Source organism: Dama dama, chromosome 18, assembly GCF_033118175.1.
Source record: "Dama dama isolate Ldn47 chromosome 18, ASM3311817v1, whole genome shotgun sequence".
Lineage (NCBI taxonomy): Eukaryota > Metazoa > Chordata > Mammalia > Artiodactyla > Cervidae > Dama > Dama dama.
The window spans coordinates 23,645,647-23,668,726 of NC_083698.1; the positions used below are offsets into that span (position 1 = coordinate 23,645,647).

At 38.2% G+C, this 23,080-nt stretch overlaps 2 protein-coding genes across 3 annotated transcripts in view; one reads left to right on the forward strand and one right to left on the reverse strand.

Annotated features, from left to right (window-relative positions):
• LRRC72 (leucine rich repeat containing 72) overlaps window positions 1–7,345 on the forward strand; it is a 50,637-nt gene extending 43,292 nt beyond the window's left edge. The window contains exons 8-9 of the mRNA XM_061165018.1: window positions 3,744–3,771; window positions 4,680–7,345. Of these exons, the coding sequence (XP_061021001.1) occupies window positions 3,744–3,771; window positions 4,680–4,845 (194 nt within the window). The 3' untranslated portion in view covers window positions 4,846–7,345. The remainder of the gene's footprint in view (window positions 1–3,743; window positions 3,772–4,679) is intronic.
• A 1,645-nt stretch (window positions 7,346–8,990) lies between these two features.
• ANKMY2 (ankyrin repeat and MYND domain containing 2) overlaps window positions 8,991–23,080 on the reverse strand; it is a 42,029-nt gene continuing 27,939 nt past the window's right edge. For both annotated transcript variants that reach the window (XM_061165013.1, XM_061165014.1), the window contains 5 exons: window positions 22,262–22,476; window positions 21,130–21,265; window positions 16,840–16,968; window positions 14,762–14,891; window positions 8,991–13,339 (listed from right to left, as the gene is read on the reverse strand). In XM_061165013.1, the coding sequence (XP_061020996.1) occupies window positions 13,152–13,339; window positions 14,762–14,891; window positions 16,840–16,968; window positions 21,130–21,265; window positions 22,262–22,476 (798 nt within the window). In that variant the 3' untranslated portion in view covers window positions 8,991–13,151. The remainder of the gene's footprint in view (window positions 13,340–14,761; window positions 14,892–16,839; window positions 16,969–21,129; window positions 21,266–22,261; window positions 22,477–23,080) is intronic.

A 23,080-nucleotide genomic window follows, 5' to 3' on the forward strand; every position in this document is an offset into this window, starting at 1 on the left:
AAACGGCAAAATCAAGATGAAAAGTCAACTTTTTATCACAAAGTTTTTCCAACAGAAATGGTTGAAAAAACATTAAACACTTATACATGTCCATGTGTATTCAACAATTAATATTCTACCATATTCACCTTCATCTATGAGGCTTTACTTCTTATGTAAACTCAAAAATATCAAGTATTGATGAACCATTTAAATGCTTCAGTAGCAGACATAATGAAATTTCCTTCCTAAATAATTTGGCCTGTAAATTTAAAAAATAAGGACATTCTTCTAAAAGGCCACAATGCCATAATCACACCTAAGAAAAACAACTTATTTATATTTAATTTTTATATGTTATTTAATATATAATCCATATTCAAATTTCCCACTTGTTCCAAGATGACTTCTACAACTGCTTTTTCAAACCAGAATCTAGTCAGGGTTCACAATTACGTTTGGTTGTTGTGGTTCTTCATTGTTGTTTAGTCGATAAGTTGTGTCCAACTCTGCAACCCCATGGACTGCAACATGCCAGGGTTCCCTGACCTTCTGGCGTTTGCTCAGACTCATGTCCATTGAGCCGGTGATGCCATCCAACCATCTCAGTCTCTTTTAATTCAAAATAGCCTCCATTTTTTTCCCATGACTTTTTGAAGGGACCAGGCCAGTTACATTACAGAATGCCTCGATTTGTATGATTGTTTCCACAGAGTATAATTTGACATATTCCTCAATCCTCTGTATATCCCATAGAATAGGAGAAATACCTAGAGGACATGTTCTGGATGCAGAAGGCTATAGTGCAGAGCAATGATTATCAAAGTGTGGTCCCCCAAATCAGCAGCAGATCACCTAGTAAGTTGCTGCAGATGCACATTCTTGCCCCAAACAACATCTATTGAATTAGACACTCGGGGTTGACCCAGGAAGCTATGTTTTAACAAGCCTATCAGGTGATTCTGATGCATACTCCCTCTAGGAGAACAACCAGTGTAGAGGCAAGAAACAAGTTTTAGGATCAGATTCTCCTGGATCTAAACACCAGCTCTGCTAGTATTACACGTTTTGTTTTGGACATGAATTTGCTTCAGCCTCCTGATTTTTAAAATGGGGGTGACATCGTCTTTTGGCTTTCAGGATGCTTATTACGCAAACCACTGCAACATCTGATCTGACACGTAACAGCTGCATGATAAGTTGGACTGTTCTATTGGCTAGGCACTTGGTTTTTCTTTTCGTTCAGGTAAAAGCTAACACTCAAACTAAATGCTACTGGATTAGTGGGGGGTGGGAGGATAAGCCATGCTGTAGTAGAAAAGAAACCTCTGGATAGAAAATCTCCACTCTTAGAAACAACTAATGCACCTATTAACAAGCAATATAAGGCCGCCCCCATCTGTTTATCATGCCTAGAGTGTTTTCCAAGGGTGAGGAGGATAGCTGAGTACTACCTTTAGAGCTTTACATTTCTTTCATATCAAATCTCCAAAAACAAAATTAGGGAAGAAACGATAGAGAGAGTATTTCATTGCATTTGAAATCTTTCTTCTTAATCCACATTCTTAATTTGTAGATAGGTTGACTATAACCCTCCCCCATATTGACAGCATGACCCTAATTAATCTATCAATCTCCTCATTTTCCACAAACCAAACATTTATAATGAACTTAGTTGAACTCCCTATGTAAGCTCTTAAAATTGTGCCCTATAGTTTTACAGTTTCTATATTTGTTCTTACTGTGATGTGCACATTGAGGATGATAAATTCTTTCATTGGAAATAAACTATACTTGAAAATGTTTATAAAGCAATTGTAACACCACATTTTGATTTTATTACTCTTCACCCTAAATTGAGAAAGAAATCAATTGTATTCCAAATAGCTTGAGAAGCAAGGACAACTTGAAATTTCTTCAAATCCCAGTAATAAAATTAAAAAACACAACTGGAAGAAATATTTGCAATATATACAATAGGCAAAAGTTAATGCCCATTATGTCAAAGGATCCTATAAATCAATTTGAAAACTAGTGACAAAAGATGTGGACATTTATAGAAGGAAATAAATAAAGACATCCAACAATCAGCCTCACTAGTGAGCAAGTAAGTGCAAATTAAAACAATGAGATGCCATTTTCATCCTGCAGTTAGGCAAATGCTGGAAAAGCTGGTGAAGTGGAGCAGAGACAGAAGCATAACTCATACATAATTGGTGGGAGTGTAAACTAGTTAAACTTTCTTGCAAGGTCATATGGCAATGTGATAGTACCCATGCACCTAAAAAATATGCAACCTATTCAATACAGCAACTAAATTTGAAATCTCTCTACTACAAAAGTATCTGCATACACATGGACAGATATATATATATATATATAAAGTGCTAACTGAAACATTTTTTTGTAAAAGAAAAACAGTAGAAAGTCTAAATGGTCACTCATTGAAAGTTAACTTATGGTACATCCTTACAATACAAACTATTGGATTAAAGAATAATTCTATGATATATCTTGAGTACAAAAAAAAAAAAAAAACAACCCGCATTTTGAATAATATAATGCATTCCCTTCTCCAGGGGATCTTCCCAACACAGGGATCAAACCCAGGTCTCCTGCATTGCAGGCAGTTTCTTTACCAACTGAGTCACCAGGGAAGTTCAATATAATGCGGAGTAATGACAAAATTAGAATTCTGTCAGCAAATAAATCTTTCTGTGTATGTATGTGAGTGCACATGTACACGCACACAGGAGGCTGGAAGTATACATACAAAACACTTAACAGTGATACTGCTGATATGAGGAACTGGGAAGGTCAAAGGGGAATCTGACTTTACAGTTTTTTTGTTTATATTCATCATGAGCAAAATGTGAGCTTTTTGTAATTGAAAATATAAACAGAGTCGGGGGAGATCAGCAAAGAAATGGTAGACTTGCACCAGCCACTTGTAATGGGAACGATGCCATGAACCCCTCTCCTAAGGCAGAGTGTCCCTGCTGCCTGTGGGTTGGCAAGAGCTCAGACTGTGGGCTTTGCTGGTCCAACAGGTGTTGGTACATTCCATCCCTAGCCTGGCACTGGGCCTCTGGAGAGGAATAAACAAAGCAATGACAGTCTCCAGAAGATACCATAGGAAATCCAAGCTTTGAGGACTGGCCTTTGAGCTCCAAAGCTAGGGAAGATGTATATGACCTAGGATTTGTTTATTCTGTTTCTTTGAAGTTAATGCCAAGAATCCAAGTGGCTTAAACTACCCTAAATATTTTTTCCACATTTGGTCTATTAGTCCATTTACAGATGCAAGTGTCTATCTGAAAAAGAAAAAGGCTCCGTTTCTGCACATGAGACTCAGTATCTTAATTATAAAAATCCCCACATGGATTCCATTGGTAACCAAACTGATACAGCATTTTGTTCTCAGTTTTGAGGCATGTATTGTAGTAAAGAATTTGCCTCAAGACATTAGAAACACCTAAGGTTCTATATCTGAGAGAAAATTTCAGTTTGGGGTTGGGAACTGAACTATTTATCTATTTACTATTTATTTACTATTATCTATTTATTTTCTATCTATCTATTTACTATCTATCTACTATCAATCTACTATCTACTACTATCTATTTACTATTAACTATTTATCTGAACGACTGCTCAAAACCCAGAAACATATGCTCTAGACTTTTTCCTTTATAGCATTATTTCATTGTTTTAAAATGCTGAATAAACATTTGAAAAATACTAATTTAGAATTTCTTTTTCAGACTTTGCATTTGCGAATAATGTAGACAAGTAAGTGATTTTTAAACTTTATTATATTATTTCATAATTGTGGTGATTCCCTAAATTATTCCCATTTCCCCAAATGAATTTTAATGAGTTAAAAAATGACTCACTCTTCGATAGGAAAAATCACATTGTCTTCCAGTGATTAATGATTTCAAGCTATATATTTATATTTGATATATTTAGGGGTTTTAATATTCTTATTATAACCTAAAATAAATGAAGAGGTGGAGTGAGGTGGAGGGAGAAGTTAGGAAAAAAGTTAAAAAAGAAAAACACAAAATCTTAGAAGTAACAATAAAAAAATAAAACTTAAGAATTACCTGATATTAAAAATGAAGGTCCTTACTTCCTTTTTACTTTTCCCCCAAATATGTTCAGTGAGCACAATTATTAATATTTTATATGCACTGGAATTTATATTTTTAAAAGAAACAGTTCATAACTATGAAAACAATCTTAATTTATGAATATTGATAAATTTTAAAAATCATCATTCTTTTTCATTTTGCACTAAGGAATTTTTTCTTTGGATTCAGTCTTGAAAAATATTATCTCCAAGCACTTTTTATAAAATGTAGCATAATGCAGAGAAATAATAATGTTTCAATAAACTGTATATAAGATACTAATACATATCATAGCTATAAATATTTTAATCATTTCATTTAACCACTGACTTTAAACGTGAACGCAAGAATAGTCACATCTATATTGACATCTATTATAGCTGATGCCAAATATGTCCATTGTATTTTTAAAATATACAATAAAAACAGTGTTACTTGTCCTGAAAGTCATTTGTCAGTGGTACTATACTACAAATAACAGAAAAATATGGCACTGATGCCTTTAAATTAAATATGTGTTTTGGTCTAATTGATTTTTTCCTGACATAATTGCCATTTTTGCAGAACTATGTTTGATGACCCAGAAGATGCTGTTTTTGTAAGGTCCATGAAGCGATCGGCAATGTCTATCACCTCTCTGAACTGGGACACGGTGCCAACACGAGAGGAAAAATACCTTGAAGAGAAAGACACAGGGCCTGCCCAAATGCTTACAATCACACTGAGATAGCCCCTGGTGTTTCTAGAAATCTTAGCAGTTTTCAGTTATATATTAAACTTTTCTGTGATTAGCATATTCTTTATTTACTGTGGTGTTATTTGAAACATTAGAATGTAAACAGAAACACCAAGGAAAAATAATTCCTACACTTTCTCTTAAGTTTCTTTCGAAGTTAAACATGGATATAGAAAAATACGCAAATCATAAGTTTTAACAAATTTTCAAAAAAATGAACACGTACATCCTAGATCAAGAAATAGAACATTACCAGTAGTCTAGAAACCTCCTCATTCCTGTTACCAGTCCAATGACCAGTTACTACATCATCCTGATTTCTAAGCCATGTATTGTGTTTCTAAACACATATATTAGATATTAATATATATATTAGTATGGTTTCTAAACCATATATTAATGTTTTTGAAAGGCATATAAATGGAACCATAGAAGCTGAATTATTTTTTCTGGCTTCTTTTACTCCACATTGTAAAATAGACCCATGTTGTTGCTGGTAGCAATAATTCTGTTGTGCTCATTGATATATATAGTATTCCACTATATGACCACAACACAAGGTATGACTTTCGTCCTCACCTTTGGAGGCATTTATCAGTTCTGGGTGTGAGCTTATGATCTGTGGTTGGCCTACCCAGCAGCGCTCCGTAAGAGGGAAGCAAAACCAGAAAAGTTTCCAGCAATTGCCTGGTGCTGAGACACAAAACTGGACATGTAAGGTAACCCAAAATATATTGCTGATCTTCTCCAGCTAAGCTCAAGAGCTAGATGAAAGCTAGATAAAAAGCAGAGCAACATGTCCCCTTATCTGATGGTGCCTAGACATTATCACACTGTACCACAGACACACTGTAGAAGTGGGGCTGAAATCAAAAGCAAGAGATGAAAGCCCTAGAGGGAGTAGTGAACGTCGCCAAGCATCTGTGGCCTCCTTTTCCCTGTGGGCACATATGATTCTGTGCACAGCTGGCATCTGCAGAGTCTGGTGTGGTGGTTGGCAGGAGGTTACAGCTGAAGAAAAGAAAGAGTTTCATGAGTGGCTGATATAAAGGCAAAAATGATGGCATGGTGGGTTCCAAGATTACTTCACAGGAAGAATCAAAATGTTCTCTTCCTCTCTCTCCTTCTCACTTAACCTGCAGGAAGCCAGCTGTCATGTCATGACACTTATGCAGTCCTCTGGAGAGACCAACGTGGTGAAGAACTGAGACCTACTTCCAGAAGTAAGTAAGGAAATAAGTCCTCTGCTGACAACTATGTGAGTTACAATTCTTCCTCCAGACCCAGTTAACCACCTTGCAAGTGGGCCTTCCAGATCCCATTTAAGCCCCAGAGGACTGTAGCCCTGGTTGAAAGCTTCGTAACACCCTCCTGAGAAACTCCAAGCCAGAATCACACCATCAAGCTGCTTCTATTTTTGGCCTGCAGGAACTTCATGAGATAATGCTTACTGATGCTTCAAGCTGATAAACTTTGGGATAATTTGCTATACAGGAATAGATAATTAATACAATGTGTGTGTGTGTGTGTGTGTTCCATCGCTCAGTAATATCCAACTCTTTCCTTATGGACTGTAGCCTGCCAAGCTCCTCTGTCCATGTTATTTCCCAAGCAAGAATACTGGAGTGAGTTGCCATGCCCTCCTCCAGGGGATCTTCCCAACCCAGCAACTGAAGCCTCATCTCTTGTGTCTCTTGCATTGGCAAGGTGGGTTCTTTACCACGGAGTCACCTGGGAAGCCCCAAGTAACACAATATCCAGCCTAATCTATAATGTGAGAAGTATTTGTTGTAAGTAACGGTATCTTGTGAAGCCTCTGGGAAGCTGAGTGGGGTTACAGTGCGGTCTTCAAGGGTCACAGCATCAGCAGCAGAGAGCTAGTCACTGATCAGTTTGAGGAAAGGTGCTGCATCCATTCTAGAACTGGGAGCCTGGGCTGAACTTATCATGAACTGAGTACCATGAGACCCACCAACCAATAATGTTGGGTGGGCAGAGCAACAATCTATTTCAGGATGGAAATGGTGTATTTTGGCTCAGATTTAAGATGGCTCATAAACTGCACAAGCAGTATTACTTTTTAATTAGATTGCAGTAAATGGAGGATGGGGTATTGCAATACTCAGGTTAACCACTAAAAGAATAGTAAAAAAAAAAAAAAGAAAAAAGTTATTTTTAATCCCACAATCACTAAAAAGGAAGAAAAATTTATTCCAACTGCAAAAATATGTCTAACAAATTTTACTTAATCTTTTTAGAGAACTAATGGAAAATATATCTCATTTGTATGAAAAAGATTTGTTTTAAAATGCACTCCTCAATACCAGGTACTTCTGGTTCAAGAATGAAGGCCGGTTAGTTCCAAGACAGGAAAACAGTACATCAAATATCATTTGGAGAGAAGGAGAAAATAAATACATGATCCTTACCTAAATAATCTATAACTCTACCAAAATGGAATGCACAATTGAGTCTCTTTAATTAAGTTATTTGTTTCAAACAACAAAGACCCATTCAAGTGAGTCTGAGAGGAAGCACGTTTATTTCAGGATGCATCACTTGATCTTTTAACTGGGGAAGAGAAAACACTGATACATAGATTTGTGGAGGGCTGTGGTTATAAGCTAGGACTCTGGAATTGGACAATCTAGTTTAGCTCTTCCACTTACCAGTTATGTTACTTGGACAAGTTAGTTAATTTCTATAGAGGCTTTAATTTCCTCTTCTTTAAAATAATGTTACTTCACAGACTTGCAAGGATTATACTAGATCATGTATGTGACGTGTTAAGTAGAGTGGCTTTCTCAAAGTGCTCAATATATGTCATCTATTACAGTTGACCCTTGAACAACTTGGGTTTGAACTACATAGATTCACTTATGGGCAGATTTTTTCCCCAATATGTAGCACAGTATTACATGCTCTGTAGTTGGTTGAATTCACAGATGTGAAACTGCGAATATGGAGGACAGATTGGAAAGTTATACTTGGATTTCTGGGAGGGTGGGTACCCCTCACCCCTATGTTGTTCAAGAGTAGTTGTGCCCCTTAGGAACTATACCTAGCATCAGAGACTGATGTTTGTGTTCACTCAAAATGTACACATTCAAGTCTAATTCCCAGTGTGACGGTACTTGGAGGTAAGGCCTTTGGGAGACAATCAGGTCATGAGGGCGGAGCCTCATGAATAATAGGATTAGCAAGCTTGTAAGAGGCCAGAGAGCTAGCACACCCTTTCTGCTAAATGAGGACACAGTAGAGTGGCCCTCTGTAAACCAGGAAGACACTGACCAAGAACTTGACCATGCTAATACACCCAAATCTTGAACTTCCAGCCTCCAGAACTGTGAGAAATCAATGTTTGCTGTTTAAACCACCCTAACCTATGGTCATTTGTTTTAGCAGCTCAAACTAGGACATGCGGTCTATTAGGGTTCTTCAGAGATACAGAATCAATTGGGTACATGCGTATTTACAGAGAGCAATTTATTTTAAGGAATTGCTTCATGCCATTGGGGGCGGGGCTGGCAAGTCCAAAATTTGTAGGGTAGGCTGGTGCAGACTTGAAATTCTGGTATGATTTGATGTTTCAGTTTTGGGTCCCAAATCCACAGAGCAGACATTTGTTTGTTGGAGCTTATTTTTGCCTCCGGTTGTTGTTTCCATGTTACTGGCTTCTCTCGCCTCAAATCTGTGATATATGAGGCAGAAAGAAAACAGACAAAAAACCCAAGTATCATTGCCTGGTCCTGAGGGGCCTAGCCAGTCTGCCTTCTTCTGTTTGTTTTATATGTAATGTCCAGGGTTTTCAGTCTTACTTAGGAGGAGGAATAAGGAAAAGTATATATACACTATCTTCCCAGAAGTGTTCAGATTTTTTTTTTAACGTAGCTGAACTAGTTTCATTTGTGCCTTCTGAGTTTAGTGTCACATTTAAGAAGGCCTTCTTCATGCCAAAGTCACTAAAAATTCATTCATGGTTTCTTCTGGAATTGACAATTTTTTCACATTTAAAATTAGTCATTTGACATCATCCCTGAGATTAAGTAGTTTTATGTAAGTGTATGAATTTGCTAGCTACACTGCCCTGAACTGATCAATTACATAGCTACCTGATTCATCGCAGACAAATTAAGATCACCATTTAAAAAGATGCCTTTATTGATTTATAAAACTAGAATTTTGTCTTTAAAGGACATAGAAACTAGAGCCACCTTTTTGGGGGGAAATCTATTTATCTGCTAAAGTATTCAATCATTATTAGCAGGAAGAAGAAAGTTGTTTTTACTAAATTAAGATCTTGCTTTTTGTCCATGCAAATGATGCTTTAATATTATCACAGCTTACATAAACAATATTAATTTCTAAACAATTGCAAACAGATATGCTTTTCCAAAATAAACATTAAGAGATGCAAAAACACCTTGCAGTGGTAGCTTTTCCAACCAAAATGGTAACTGTAACCCAAAACCTGACCTGCCTTTGTGCTTTTTCTAAGAGCATATAATCTCAAAACTTTTATATGCCTTTGTTTTCCTTTTAATTATATTTATATACATTTAACTTTTGAAATTTGATTCCATTAAGTTTTTCAAGGAAGTCTTCAGTTCAGTTCAGTTCAGTTGCTCAGTCGTGTCCGACTCTGCAACCCCATGAATCGCAGCACACCAGGCCTCCCTGTCCATCACCAACTCCCGGAGTTTACTCAAACTCATGTCCATCGAGACGCCATCCAGCCATCTCATCCTCTGTCGTCCCCTTCTCCCCTGCCCCCAGTCCCTCCCAGTATCAGGGTCTTTTCCAATGAGTCAACTCTTCGCATGAGGTGGCCAAAGTACTGGAGTTTCAGCTTCAACATCAGTCCTTCCAATGAACACCCAGGACTGATCTCCTTTCGGATGGACTGGTTGGATCTCCTTGCAGTCCAAGGGACTCTCAAGAGTCTTCTTCAACACCACAGTTCAAATGCATCAATTCGTCAGCGCTCAGCTTTCTTCACAGTCCAACTCTCACATCTATACATGACCAATGGAAAAACCACAGCCTTGACTAGACGGACTTTTGCTGGCAAAGTAATGTCTCTGCTTTTTAATATGCTATCTAGGTTGGTCATAACTTTCCTTCCAAGGAGTAAGCGTCTTTTAATTTCATGGCTGCAATCACCATCTGCAGTGATTTTGGAGCCCCCCAAAATAAAGTCTTAGTTCTTTGCTTCTGATTTATAGAAAGCCAAGTGAGAAATTTGCTCATGTAACCAAACGAAGCAAACCCAGTGTGGACCATGTCAGAACCCAGTGAATTCGACACCCTTCCCTCCTTGTATCCCTCTCTCATCTGTATGTACTCTGTGGCTGCCTTCTCCTAGGTACCGCCACATGTCAGCTTCTGAACTGAATCCCTATAATTTATGATCATCCCAAGGGAGAAACAAACAAAAACCCTTCTTCTTTGGATTCAGGAATGTAAAATCTCTGAGAGGTACTCTGATGGGCCTCGTTGTGGCCAACAAAACAGGTCACTACTGATTGTTATAAAACTGAGAGATTAGGAAGACATCTATCTCCCACTCAAGAAGGGAACTGATTTGCTTCAGAAGCAGGGAAGATGGCCCTAAGAAGATAAAAACACTGCAGAACTACTCAAGTATTTCTGTTAAGTTTAATATCCAATAACATTAAAACTCAAGTAAACTCATAAACATGATGGGTGACTAAAATCAGTCATCTTTTTAAGGGCTGAGGGGTTACCCACCTCATCCTATAAAATAATGGCTTGTCTACAGAGCTCTATTATTATCTCATGTCTGCAGAGAAACTACAGCAGTGGTAACATATGAAGAGTGTACAATGTTGTAGTCAAACTGCAGACCTTGTTGAGTTCCAACTCTGTACTTTTGGATGACTGAGTGGGCCGTTTTAGACTTTAACTTACTTATCTGTGCTGTGAGGGTATAAAATGAAGCCTAATTCATGGGGTTGTTGTGAATATTAAAATAACTTCAGAGATACAGTAGCTTTCAGTGTTAGCTATTATTATTACCTAGTTGGTAAAGAATCTGCCTGCAGTGCAGGAGACCCAGGTTTGATCCCTGGGTTTGGGAGATCCCCAGGAGAAGGAAATGGCAACTCACTCCAGTATTCTTGCCTGGGAAATCCCAAGGACAGAGAAGCCTGGCAAGCTACAGTCCATTGGGTTGCAAGAGTCAGAAACGATTTAGCAACTAAACCACCACTGGGTCAAAAAGCACAATCCAATTTCCGAAAAAACCCATTGGCTAATTTAATATTCTATTATATCAGCTCTGAGTACAAGACATATTACAATAGTAAGACTATTCTAATCCTTTAGGTCTTGTTTTTGAGAAAAGTTTCTTGATGGCATATTGAAAATAATTCAATACGGTAAAAAAAAGAATGAAAGAAAAGGTAGCTGGATGACCACCTGTTTTGATGGTGTTATAATGGAATCATCTATTTTTGGTTATTTATGACAAAGAATACCATCAGAACCAACCTTATTTTTCTAAAACTCCACTTTCTGACCAACCCTTCCCTGAAATATGTCTATAGAACTTTTGATACTGACATGGCTTATATCTGAAGTCCTCTTTGTCCAACTGGAAAGTTACTGCTAATGTCAGCTGTAGTTTTGTTGGAGTTCTGACTCATATTAGCATTCATCTCAATAAAGAGAAAAGTTCCTCTACGTTGCCACATCTCGATTCTCCTACTCCCTTCAGCTTTTTCATAACCTTTCATGCTATCCAAAAACAGGGACCATGATGATACCACATACCCAAAAAGTAATTAAAATCAGTGAACTCGGGTTAAAAATTTACTTGTGGAAGAGGAAGGCCTGGGAGGGCCATTTTTCTAGTCAAAGATAAACGTTCATCAGTGTGTGTAGATTGAGGGATTTCAATAGAGGAGAGGGGCTTGTCATGATTCACAAGTGCAGGAAAAATCTGCCTGTTGAATTCCTACCCACTTAACCCTAAACAGTGCTTTACTCACAAGAAGTCTTCCTACAGCAGCACGCTACAGGGTTAACAGAAGATGTACGTGTTGGGGCTGGGAGAAAAGTAACTGAGTGTAAAGAAGAAAAAAAGCAGCAAGACAGAAGATCTGATCAGTGAAGTGAGGTGAGAGTTCTTGTCATTCTGATTCACAACTGTAAATATTAAAATAATTATTACTGTATTCTCCAGTATTTGCTGTTTCCTAAAATGTTTTATGTTCTCTAATATTTCTTTACCATTTGCCACCCCCTGACAGCAATAAACTATGAAAAAAGATTTAAATTGGCTCTATTAGTAGGCACAATTTATTTTACAATCAACACACGGGAACTTTGAAACACAGCACTATCTTCAAATCTCACTCTAGCTCAATTTAAATACTCAGACACTAAAAACCGATGCCAGCACAGCCTACAAATGACAGTTATAAATCAGTTTGTGGACAAGAAGCACTCCATGAAAAGCTTACAGGAAGGTCACAGCCTTTCAAGTGGAAAATGGCACATGAATCAGCTTTATAGTAACTGTGGACACAGTATGTTCAGCCTTTGTTTAACCAACAGTTTCATCAAACATCTTTTTTTAATGCACATGCTGAGATAACTGTGGCTATACCTTAGTTCCTCCTGGGGGATCTGACATTTCTGAAGGTACAAATACTGTAGATAAAATGTCACTGCAGGAACTACATAAAGTTCAGTCTGCTCAGGATAAATTCTATAGAAAACTACCATTAGCTGAACTATGTCAGAGCTCCTTTAACATGTAGGTTTTCTTCATTTCATTGCATCTTAAGAAGTAGCACTTTACCATAAATGCTATTTATACAAAGCATTTTATTTACATATAAGTTATGATTCTTTTAACTACCCATCTGTATGGCTATAAAATTTTTCTTTTCCTGAAAATTTCCTCTCCTACAACTGTTCTGCTTGCCTCTTTGTTCCCAAGAACATATATTTCTTTTTTAAAAGGAAATTTATTTTCCTTTGAGAACAACTGCTGGGAAGCCTGCCTCAGAAAGGGAATAGAAATGTTTCTCCTGCATTTTGAAAAAAAAAAAGTTTTTCTCTCTAGGAATATCTGTCCTATTATAGAACGAATCAGTATGAAGTCAGGGCGTGGTGGACAGGGTCTTGTTGGAGAGCACGTATTCTGTGAAATGTGGAATCCCGCCACAGTGGCAGGCAGGTGTGGAGCTAAGGAGGACGCAATCGTGTGAGTTCCCAGCTACCTGCCAGGTGAGGACTGTCCGCGCTTGCTCAGACACTTGCTCTGGCCCTTACTCCTCAGACACCTGCGGACCTACAGCAGCCTCGTGTAAGCCTTCCAGCCCAGCATCACTCTGCAGGGATTCTTTCTCGCCTTCCTCAGAATTCTTAGGACTGTCATCCTCTTGGCAGATTGTCGTTTCAGCCTCCTCCGGCCGCTCTTCACCAACACAATTAGAATTGACATCAAGTTTGCTATCTGATAAAAAGTAGAAGAAGAAAAAAAAAGTCATCTGGCTTCTACCATGCACCAAACACTCTTCTAAGTACTTTTTGTGTGTTAAACCATTGAATCCTCATAACAACCACAAGGGGGAGTTTTCTATTAGCGTTATTCTTTTACAAACGGGGAAACAGAAGAGACGGGGTTGGTTAACTGGCTCATAGCTGCACAGCTAATGAAAATGAGAGAACTGGTATTTGAACCCAGGCCTTGAAATCAGGATTGTAGACAAGCAAAATCCACATTCGAATACGGCTTTGCCATGAATTAGCTTGACATGCTTGGTTAGGTAAAAGCCTATCCAAGGCTGTCTCCTTATAAAGTCGGGGATAATAAAGCCTATCGCACATTTGTGGAGAATAAAGGAGTACAATAGTGTGTGGGATGGTCTGATGTCTAACAACCAGAAGTTCTCATCCACTGACAACTCTCCCATACAGCTTCTTGAGTATGTAACCAGCCGTTACACACCGCTTTCAACACACAGGATATAACGGTTTAGTCCAGCAAACAGGAGAAAGCGAGATAGTCAGAAAGCCTGACTATCCTATTAATAATCCATTTATACCAGTTTATTTGGTATGATTGCAGTTTTCTACAAATCATCCATTTCCATTAATATGTTTCTCCACCAGGTGGCAAAGGGACATGGTCCTTTGAGGAACAGAGATGAGCATGCTTAGTATCAGAATCACCCAGGTAACCTTTTGGCAACCTATCACTTCCCAGAATGTGTGATACATATCCTATATCCTCTGGGGTGGGTCGTAAGAGTGTGGGCGGTTCTCTTCTCCAATATGTGAATCATTGCCGAAGCAATTCACTGCTTCTGATGAAAATGAGTCATACACTTTATGAGGAAAGGAGAGGAAAAATAATATGGAACTCACTACCCTCACACTTGTGGAAAGTTAAGCTGTGCAAGTTAACTTGTAATTTATAAATTTACTCCATAATTTTACCTGCAGTTTCATAAGTAAGAAATTTAAAGGATTCCAATCTTAAAAATCTTCAGGTAGCCATTAGGGGAAATTTAATTATTTCCTTATTCAAAGACCTTAAAATCCTTTGTGAGCAAAATATAAGTAAACTACTCATTAAGAGTCACATGGCTCCAGAGCAGTCTCATGACTTACAAAGTAGAAAGGGGAATAAACACCATTCCTCAGAATTTTACATTTTTCATTTTCTAGTGCTATCTAGGCTGACTATAGTCTGTACATTATCCCAGAGACTCAAAAGAAGGATATATGTAAGTGTAATCCTGATGTTTGTTAACACCAGTCTTTCTTCCTTGGTTCCCTGAGAAGACGCAGTTCCTGTGTGTCCTGTGTTAATATAATTGATCCTTCCTCTTCCTACTGACAAGTATTATGGTCTCGGTTTTTATACACTTACTGTTCTCCTCTTCACTCTTTGCCTTGGCAGCCTCCAACTGTTGCTTCTCATAAATGTCCTTGAGATTCTTACAGATTTTCTTATGTGCAAACCAGTGTGTTTTCTGGCAGGTCTGATCACAGTATATTACCTGAAGGCAATTGTAGGTTTATTTTCAAGAGGTGTAGTCACATGACCTTTCAACTACAACATTAAATCAAGTACTGTGCTGTAAAAATGTTAACTTTTCTAGGCGTCCTTGGTGGCTCAGATGGTAAAGAATCTGCCTGCAATGTAGGAAACCCGGGTTGGGAAGATCCCATAGAAAAGGATATGGCAACCCACTCCAGCATTCTTGCCTGGAGAATGCCATGGACAGAGGAGCCTGGCAGGCTATAGTCCAAGGGCTCACAAAGCATCGGACATGACTAAGTGACTAACTCCCAATGTGCTTTATTTTAAAACCATGATGTATGAATATGTATTGTTTACCTTTGCAAATTTTAGCTTACACTTTTTAACAACAATGAATATATAACACATGGTCTACCAAAGACTCTAACATATGATTTATTTTAGAGACTTCTGTGTGCCAGAATTGATACGGTACAAGGACAAAGAAAATAACAATTGCTGTCCCAGAGGAAGCTAGGGCAGGATGGGGTAGCATGGATGGAGGCTAATAATTAGCAACATGATTTATATCCTAGAACAGGACGTAACAGCAATGGGAACACAGAGGAAGCAATGACTCACTCTAAATAGAGGGAGTCAGTAGACAGAGAAACAGGGAAGAAGCATTCCGAGTGGACGGAATATCTTGTACAAAAATGCACGAATAGGAAAGTGAATGCTGTGTTTAGGACAGCAGTATATTTGTGTAAATAGAGCTGAGATTTTTGTAAAATTATATGTCAAGCACTGGGCTAGGCTGTTATACATAGAAGGTATTATAGACTGTATTACTGGCCCCAATTCTTCACTCTTCTCTGCACCCACACATTTTCCCAAGTGACTTCAAAGTTCTTTTCTCTGAAGGGGAGGAGAATTAACTTTAAATAAAGCCAGGCAACTTGTTTTGGCCAGAACAATGAGACAGCATGGCAATTCCAAGGCTGGACCTCAAAAGACCTTGTATGTTTCTACTTGCCTACTACATCACCTACATCATCTACAGCTTTACCATCACCATGGGGACATGTTCACCCCGGCCTGCTGGTCCAAGGAGGATGAGAAACACATGGAACAGATGTGCCCCAGCCAACCACAAACGTGAGGAAAACTTAAAAAAAAAAAAGACTCGTTTTAAGTAATGAATTTCGGAGTGTTTTCATATGTGGCCATAGTTAATCAATATAGATGGTCTCATTGAGTTCTCACAACTCTAGCCCCACTTCACACAAAAGGAAACTGAGGTTCAGAGAGGTAAGTAATTAAAGGTAATGAAACTGGAGAAGAAGTTTCTAGCAGAACATGATGGGTTGCAGAAGAATGTGCTGAAGAATTTCAACCTTAAAAACAATAGGAAATTAACATGATCTACTGGGTAAAGTGAACTTACAGATGCATGCATGTGGGTAGTATCTGTATGTGAGAAGAATCCATTCAGATATGCTCTTTATAAAGATAATTCTGGCAGAAGTGGGTAGCAGTCCAGAAAGCTTAAAGATTGGTGACAGTCAGAAGGGGGTGAGAGCTTTACAAGGAAGAGCTGATGAAGAAAGAGTAGCTGAAGTCAACACTGGAAGATTTAAGACTGCATATTTATGAATCGTTGTAGGTTCTCATATATGCACCAGTCTCAGTCCCCTGTGAATAAGTTTTCTCATAACCATTCATTCATTCATACTCTCTCTTTTGGGTGTGGTCAGCATAGAAGCTGGCCAACATGTGAGCTGGACAGAAGAGGGAACAGAACTACATGTATCCTACAGTTTTTTTTCAAAATTATTTTAAAATATTAGATTCAATACTTCATTTTTAATATATTAGTATTAGAAAAAATGCCAAGTATTACATTTATAGAATACTAAAACTCAGTTATCAACTTCAATGAAACCTAACCATTCAGAGGTCAATGAACTTCCCTTCACTCTTACCATTCTGCACACTGAGCATCTCTTACTTGCTCCTTTTTCTCCACAGGTAGTGCAAAATTCAACGTCCACAAAACCCACTTGACCAGTGATGGCCTGGGTGAGCACAGAGAATGCAGTGGGGTCAGAACCCTAGAGGAAGTAAGAAGAGGGAAAAAAACACAAAACTCTGAAATCACCATGGACAGACTACAGAGAAGACACTTCCAGAAAAAAGACAAAATGATTCAGGCGAGAGAGAGCCTGCACAGACTTCATGGCACATACACCTTTTTCTGCACCAAGTACATGGCAGGTAAGTCGTGGATCCAGATGTTCAGAAAGAAAACATTTGGCTCTATTCTAGGATAAACGTATTTTTCAACTGGGATTATTCAGTAAGCATACAAAGACTTCAGATATAGGACAGTGAACTCAGAGTGGAATTTCCTTCTGAGAATTAAGACAATATATAACACATATTCTGAGGGACAATTTATAGGATACATCACAAATGTTTATCATAATTCTTAAAAGTTTACTGCAATTTAAGTGTTTTAAAGAACTTGTCTATTTAAAACTATTTACTTGATGTAGATCCGCAATTCTAATAGATAAAACTATCACCTTTATCACTGAAATGCTCCAAACTCTTAAGATTAAAGAGCTGTACATGTGGTTGCATTAGGTTATTAAGAAAAACCAAAAATATGAAAATTATACAGTTATTGAAAGTCAGAATGGCTTGCTAAAGAGGATTTATGAAATTTCTTAACAGAGGAAATTATAAGGGCAAATATTTATCTGCCTGGGGTAATGCTATTAAGAACTATTTAAATATTTATCTGCCTGGGGTAATGCTATTAAGATCTACTTAGAGCAATTACAGGGTATGGAGCTATCATACCTACTCACAACAGTTCTCATTTCTGAGTTTTTCAAATTTGCTTCTTTATTCCTAACTAAAAATGTGGACATTTTCATAATTTATATTTTTATTTTTATTTGCTTTTCCTTTCTAAGAATATTTATTTTACCAGTTATACATAACAAATAACCACCTTGGAACGCTGTTTTACACTGGACTCATTTCAAAACCACTTTACTCCTCCTGAAAACAAATAATTACTAAGTTTCTTTTTAGTTCAAGAGTTAAGAATTCTCTTTTGGAATGAAGATAATATAACAGTGAGAAAAAAGAGCTGAAATAATAGCTTGATACTAGTTACAAGTTAATGATTTCATCAGGAATGAATGTCTATGGCAGTTGTGCTGAAATGATAGTGTATCAGATAGTTTGTTCAAAATTCAGATCAATCTATACTTACTAAATTAGAGTCTCTAAGGATGTGGTCCATGTACCTGCATTATTACAAGTGATTCTGAAACATACTAAAAGTTTGAGAATTACTGGTACTTAAATGTTTTTACAATTACATGTTCATGTTCAAATATTCTTTTCATAAACATGACTGAGACAGGGTTTCCCTGGTGACCCAGCAGTACAGAAATCTGCCTGCCAATGCAGGAGACATGGGTTCAATCCCCGGGCTGGGAAGATCCCAGACACCTCGGAGAAACCAAGCCCGTATACCACAAATAATAAGCCTGTGCTCTGGAGCCCAGGGCCCACATGTGCTGCAACTACTGAAGCCCGCACAGCCTACAGCCTGTGTTTCACGACAAGAGAAGACACCACAATGAGAAGCCCGTGCACTGAAACCAGAGTAGCCTCCACTATCTGCAGAATATTTGCACAGAATGAATGTCTATGGCAGTTGTGCTGAAAAGAGGGCGTGCATCAGAGAGCTTGTTAAAAATTGCCTCAAATAGAGAAAAGCCCTTGCAGCAGCAAAAACCCAGTGCAGCCAAAAATTAAAAATAAATAAATAAAAATTAAGGGGGGGGGGGGAATCAAGACTGAGACATGTTCAAAATCTTTCTGAAGATGGGACTTTTGTAGGAGTCACAAAACAATGATATTCTCACAAATATACCAGAAGTAAAACTAAAATATTTTTTGCTAGAAATATGGCTATTAATGTGAACTACTGCCTCAGAAAAAATTTGATGGTACAGCAGAATAACCATGTGAAATCTTTCTTGTCACAGTTGAGTGATAAGAATTCTTTCTTACCATACAAAACCTTGTCATCTACTTTGTTAAATATGTATCCTATAAAATCAGAGACCTTAGCTAGCCTTCCAGAAGTTAAAATATACACCTTCAAATGATAAAGCAAAATATCTTTAACAGTCTCATGTTACAATGCTTGGGGAGCATTTCTTAAATAGGACTATGCCTCACACTTCCTGCTGACCTCTGTGACAAGCAGAAGCCAGAGTTCCATGACAGACAGCGGTCTGGGCTCAGGCACTAACACTGTCAGAAAATACCATGGGTGATCTTCATGGCAGCCGACCGTGAGAACCACCGTGTCATGGGACAAGGTTAATACTGCTTCAGAGGCTTCTGAACTTGCAGAATACTGGAATCTGTCAGGCAGTCAACAGTGGCTATCTGGGACACTCACAGCCATAAGCATTGCAGATCAAGTCTTCAAGAGAGCAGAAGTTTTTAAAGAGAGAAATGTTTCTAAAATGCATTAAATAAATATTATCTTGATTACTGATGACTCAGATCACTAGGATAAACATCAAACACTATCCTCTCTAACTACACTGTTCTATGATATAGGGCTAAGATGGATTGTTGAGTCCTATACTGACCTGCTTTGACTTTTTAAAAAGTACTCCGACCTGCTATTTTTAGTTTTTCTGTTTTCTCCCTTAAAGATACAATGTCAGCTACACTTAGTGCTGGGTATCACTCAGCAGCCACTGTTAATCGCTTCTCTGATAAGCTTATGCTTTCCAGCTCTAGACCAATTTCATTTTCTTGCCTGCCTAGGACAGGAATATGCGTTTGAAGGATATGATTTTGAAGGAAAGATGCCTTGCAACTGTGAGGTCATTAGCATGTGCATGATAATCCATATGGCTAAAGAATATTGGGTGGGAAAATGGGAAAGGATTTGGGTCCCTAGTCCACTGTACCAGACTGGGTCTGCCTACCTGTGGGCTTCTGAGTATATGTGAATTAAATAAGCTCTTATCTATTTAATTCATGGTTGGCTGGAGTGTGACATGCACAGCCAAAACGCATTTCATAATTGATAAGCTACCCTCGTAATACGCTAACTTTAAACTTCCAAAAAACGTAAACACCAAATAGCCAAGCGTATTACAGAGCAAGCGGAAAGAATCTCTATGTGAAATCATGGCGAACTCTCAGGAATAAATCAATGCATGAACTTCATGAAATCATCTTGCCTGCTTAGGTTTTTCTTCTTTAATGGTTCTGAGTGGATGAAATCTTAATGTATAAAAGGAGCACCTGGAACTCATTTTTTGTCCTGATTTTTCAGGCTGAGAATGATACAACAGCCTAGAGAAGGCTAGAGAAGAGCAGACATTGTCAGAGGGAGGGAGGAAGGCATGGATGGTAACAGTGTCAGGATCAGTTTCTTGCCTATTACACAAAGGCTGATAAGCGATTCCATTGAAATGTATAAAAGCATAACTGGTATAGATAAGGTGATCTGAAAGCTATCCAAAATAGGGAAGGCAGGAAGTGTCTTTATTACCACTTAAATAAATACATGACGAAAGTAAGTAAAGCGCAGATAATAAAGTTCAAATTTACTTCCCATAACTGACAAGTATAAATTAGAGACTTTTTTTTAATGTGTGGAAAATTTATAAAATCAGAGGCATTAAGGGAGGATCTAAGAAGCGGGACATACTTGAACACTGTTTGGCAGGATACACAGGGAGCTTTCCCATAACTCATCCTCTCACATCCCCCCGACAGGAAACCATCAAGGCAGACATTCAGTTCCTACTTTCCATCTAGTATGGGATTTTATGCTGGTTTTTCACAAGCTACATGTGAAAACAAACGTGGGTCTGTATTACGTACTGGGTGTGATCCCACCGTTGAGGTTTCACCAACTCACTAAAAATGTAAGTATCCACTATAACTATAATATCTATATTCTGACCTAAGGAAATACTGTGTATTAAACCATGAACTATATAAATGAAAGAAGAGGACTGACAGAGGGAAAACGCATAAACAGAAACAGTGTTAGCAGGCAAATTTATCTCCATGTTTGTTTCTGAAATTTTCCTTAAGATAAGTATGCCTTTATTAGGTAACTAGATAATGCTAAGGAGAACATGCCTCTAATTATATAAAATATGGTAATTAGGTCCTACTAACGGAGTTAACCTAGTTAGGAAGAGCCTTACGATTTCGACAGGAGCAATGCTTCGCACCAGCTGCTGGAGGAGAGTAGCTTCACAATAAGGAAATTTTCTGATACTTTCTCGAATGATCTTTTCTTGATATACTGGAAAGCCATCAGAAGCTCGGCCTTTTAACAAGCTGAAAGACAGTTTTAAAAGAGTAACTGGAATCGAATTATCAAGCATTTCCTCCCAGCTGAACACATGAAGTTGGAGTAGTTCCTTCCTTGCTCCCTGGGCCTCCCTGGTAGGTCAAAGTGTAACAAATCTGCCTGCAGTACAGGAGACCGGGGTTTGATCCCTGGGTTGGGAAGATGCCCTGGAGGAGGGCATGGTAACCTACTCCAGTATTCTTGTCTGGAGAATTCCATGGACAGAGGAGCCTGGCAGGCTACAGTCCGCAGGGTTGCAGAGAGTCAGACATAACTGGGTGACCAACACTTTCACTTTTCTTTGCTGCTTAAGATTTTCACTGTGTAGTCACATCATGAGGATCGATTCAATTCAAATTGCTGTTCCACCTGCCCATTAGGCCAGGTCTTATCAGGTTTAGGCGCCCAGGGATGTATTTAAAAAGGTGACCCCTGACATAAAACATACTAGACATTTATCAGATTAGCTAGTTACTTATTACCATGGCAGTTATTTGAACAAAGAATGTAAACTCTGACTAAGTCACACCCTTCTGACTTAGTTCTCTTTTCTTAGTAAAATCATGAGAACCTGACCCCTCGTAGTCAGAGAACAAGGCCAACACACAGCCTTGCCAGTTACAGGAACACAGATACATTGAGGGCTGGTATCAGCCTACAGCAGCAGTTATGGCATAGCATACCTATCGTCAAATCTGGACTTGGGCTACCTTTTAGCTGTATGATTTTACAAATGCTTTTTAACCTCCCCAAACTTCAGATTCCTCACCCATAATTTAGGATGGCAAAAATGTTGTAAACAGTACAGAATGGAATGATCAATCTAGTTTTAATAGGGCCCCTGGTTTCTGACAGATTAAATGTGATCTCAACAATAACAGCTGCTGCTAAAATGTTTAATTTTTAAAGCCATAACGAGATTTCATATAATAAAACATTATCCATTTGAGTGTTTTTTATACATAACATGGTAAAAACTGTACCTTTTGATCAGAGTGTCCAATTTATTCTCTCTGTCTTTTAAGAAGTTAATACATTTCTGAAAGATACAGCTGATGTAATGCATTTTCATAGCCAGTACTTCATTCATGTCTCTTTGCTTCATACATTTCTCACAAATCAAATCCATCACCTTGTAGCATTTATTCAGAGCTGCTTCTTCTGCCAGCAGAGGATTCTCATTTATAAGCATCACAATCTAGAAGAAACCCCAGTGAGCTTAGAAATTCCATGAGAGACTTTCCATGCTCAATTTAGGCAGTCAGTTTTGATTACCAAATAAAGTCTTTCTCATGGTCACATATTTACTATATTAATTCAAATAAGAATGCAAATTGCCACTGATCAAGTTGTAAAACTAATAACAGAAGAACATCATGAAATCTTTTGAACTCTGAGTATCAAAGTTATTGTGTGATTTGCCCTCCAGTTAAACTAAGTATTAGTTGGCCACTTGGAATCATGGTTTCTACATCTGTTAAAAGCACTTTTACTCAAGATAAAAGTGTTAGTCACTCAGTCATGTCCGACTCTTTGCAACCTCGTGAACTGTAGGCCTGCAGCCTCCTCTGCCCATGGGATTCTCCAGGCAAGTACTAGCGTGGGTAACCATTCCCTCCTCCAGGGGATCTTCCCGACCAAGGGACTGAACCTGGGTCTCCCACATTGCAGGCAGATTCTTTATCGCCTGAGCTAGGGAAGCTCTCTTACTAAAGATAAGCATGGCATATTTGCACACCCTTTATATATAGAAACAAATCACAGAGCAATCATTACTTTTAGCTAACATTACTGAGTGTTAG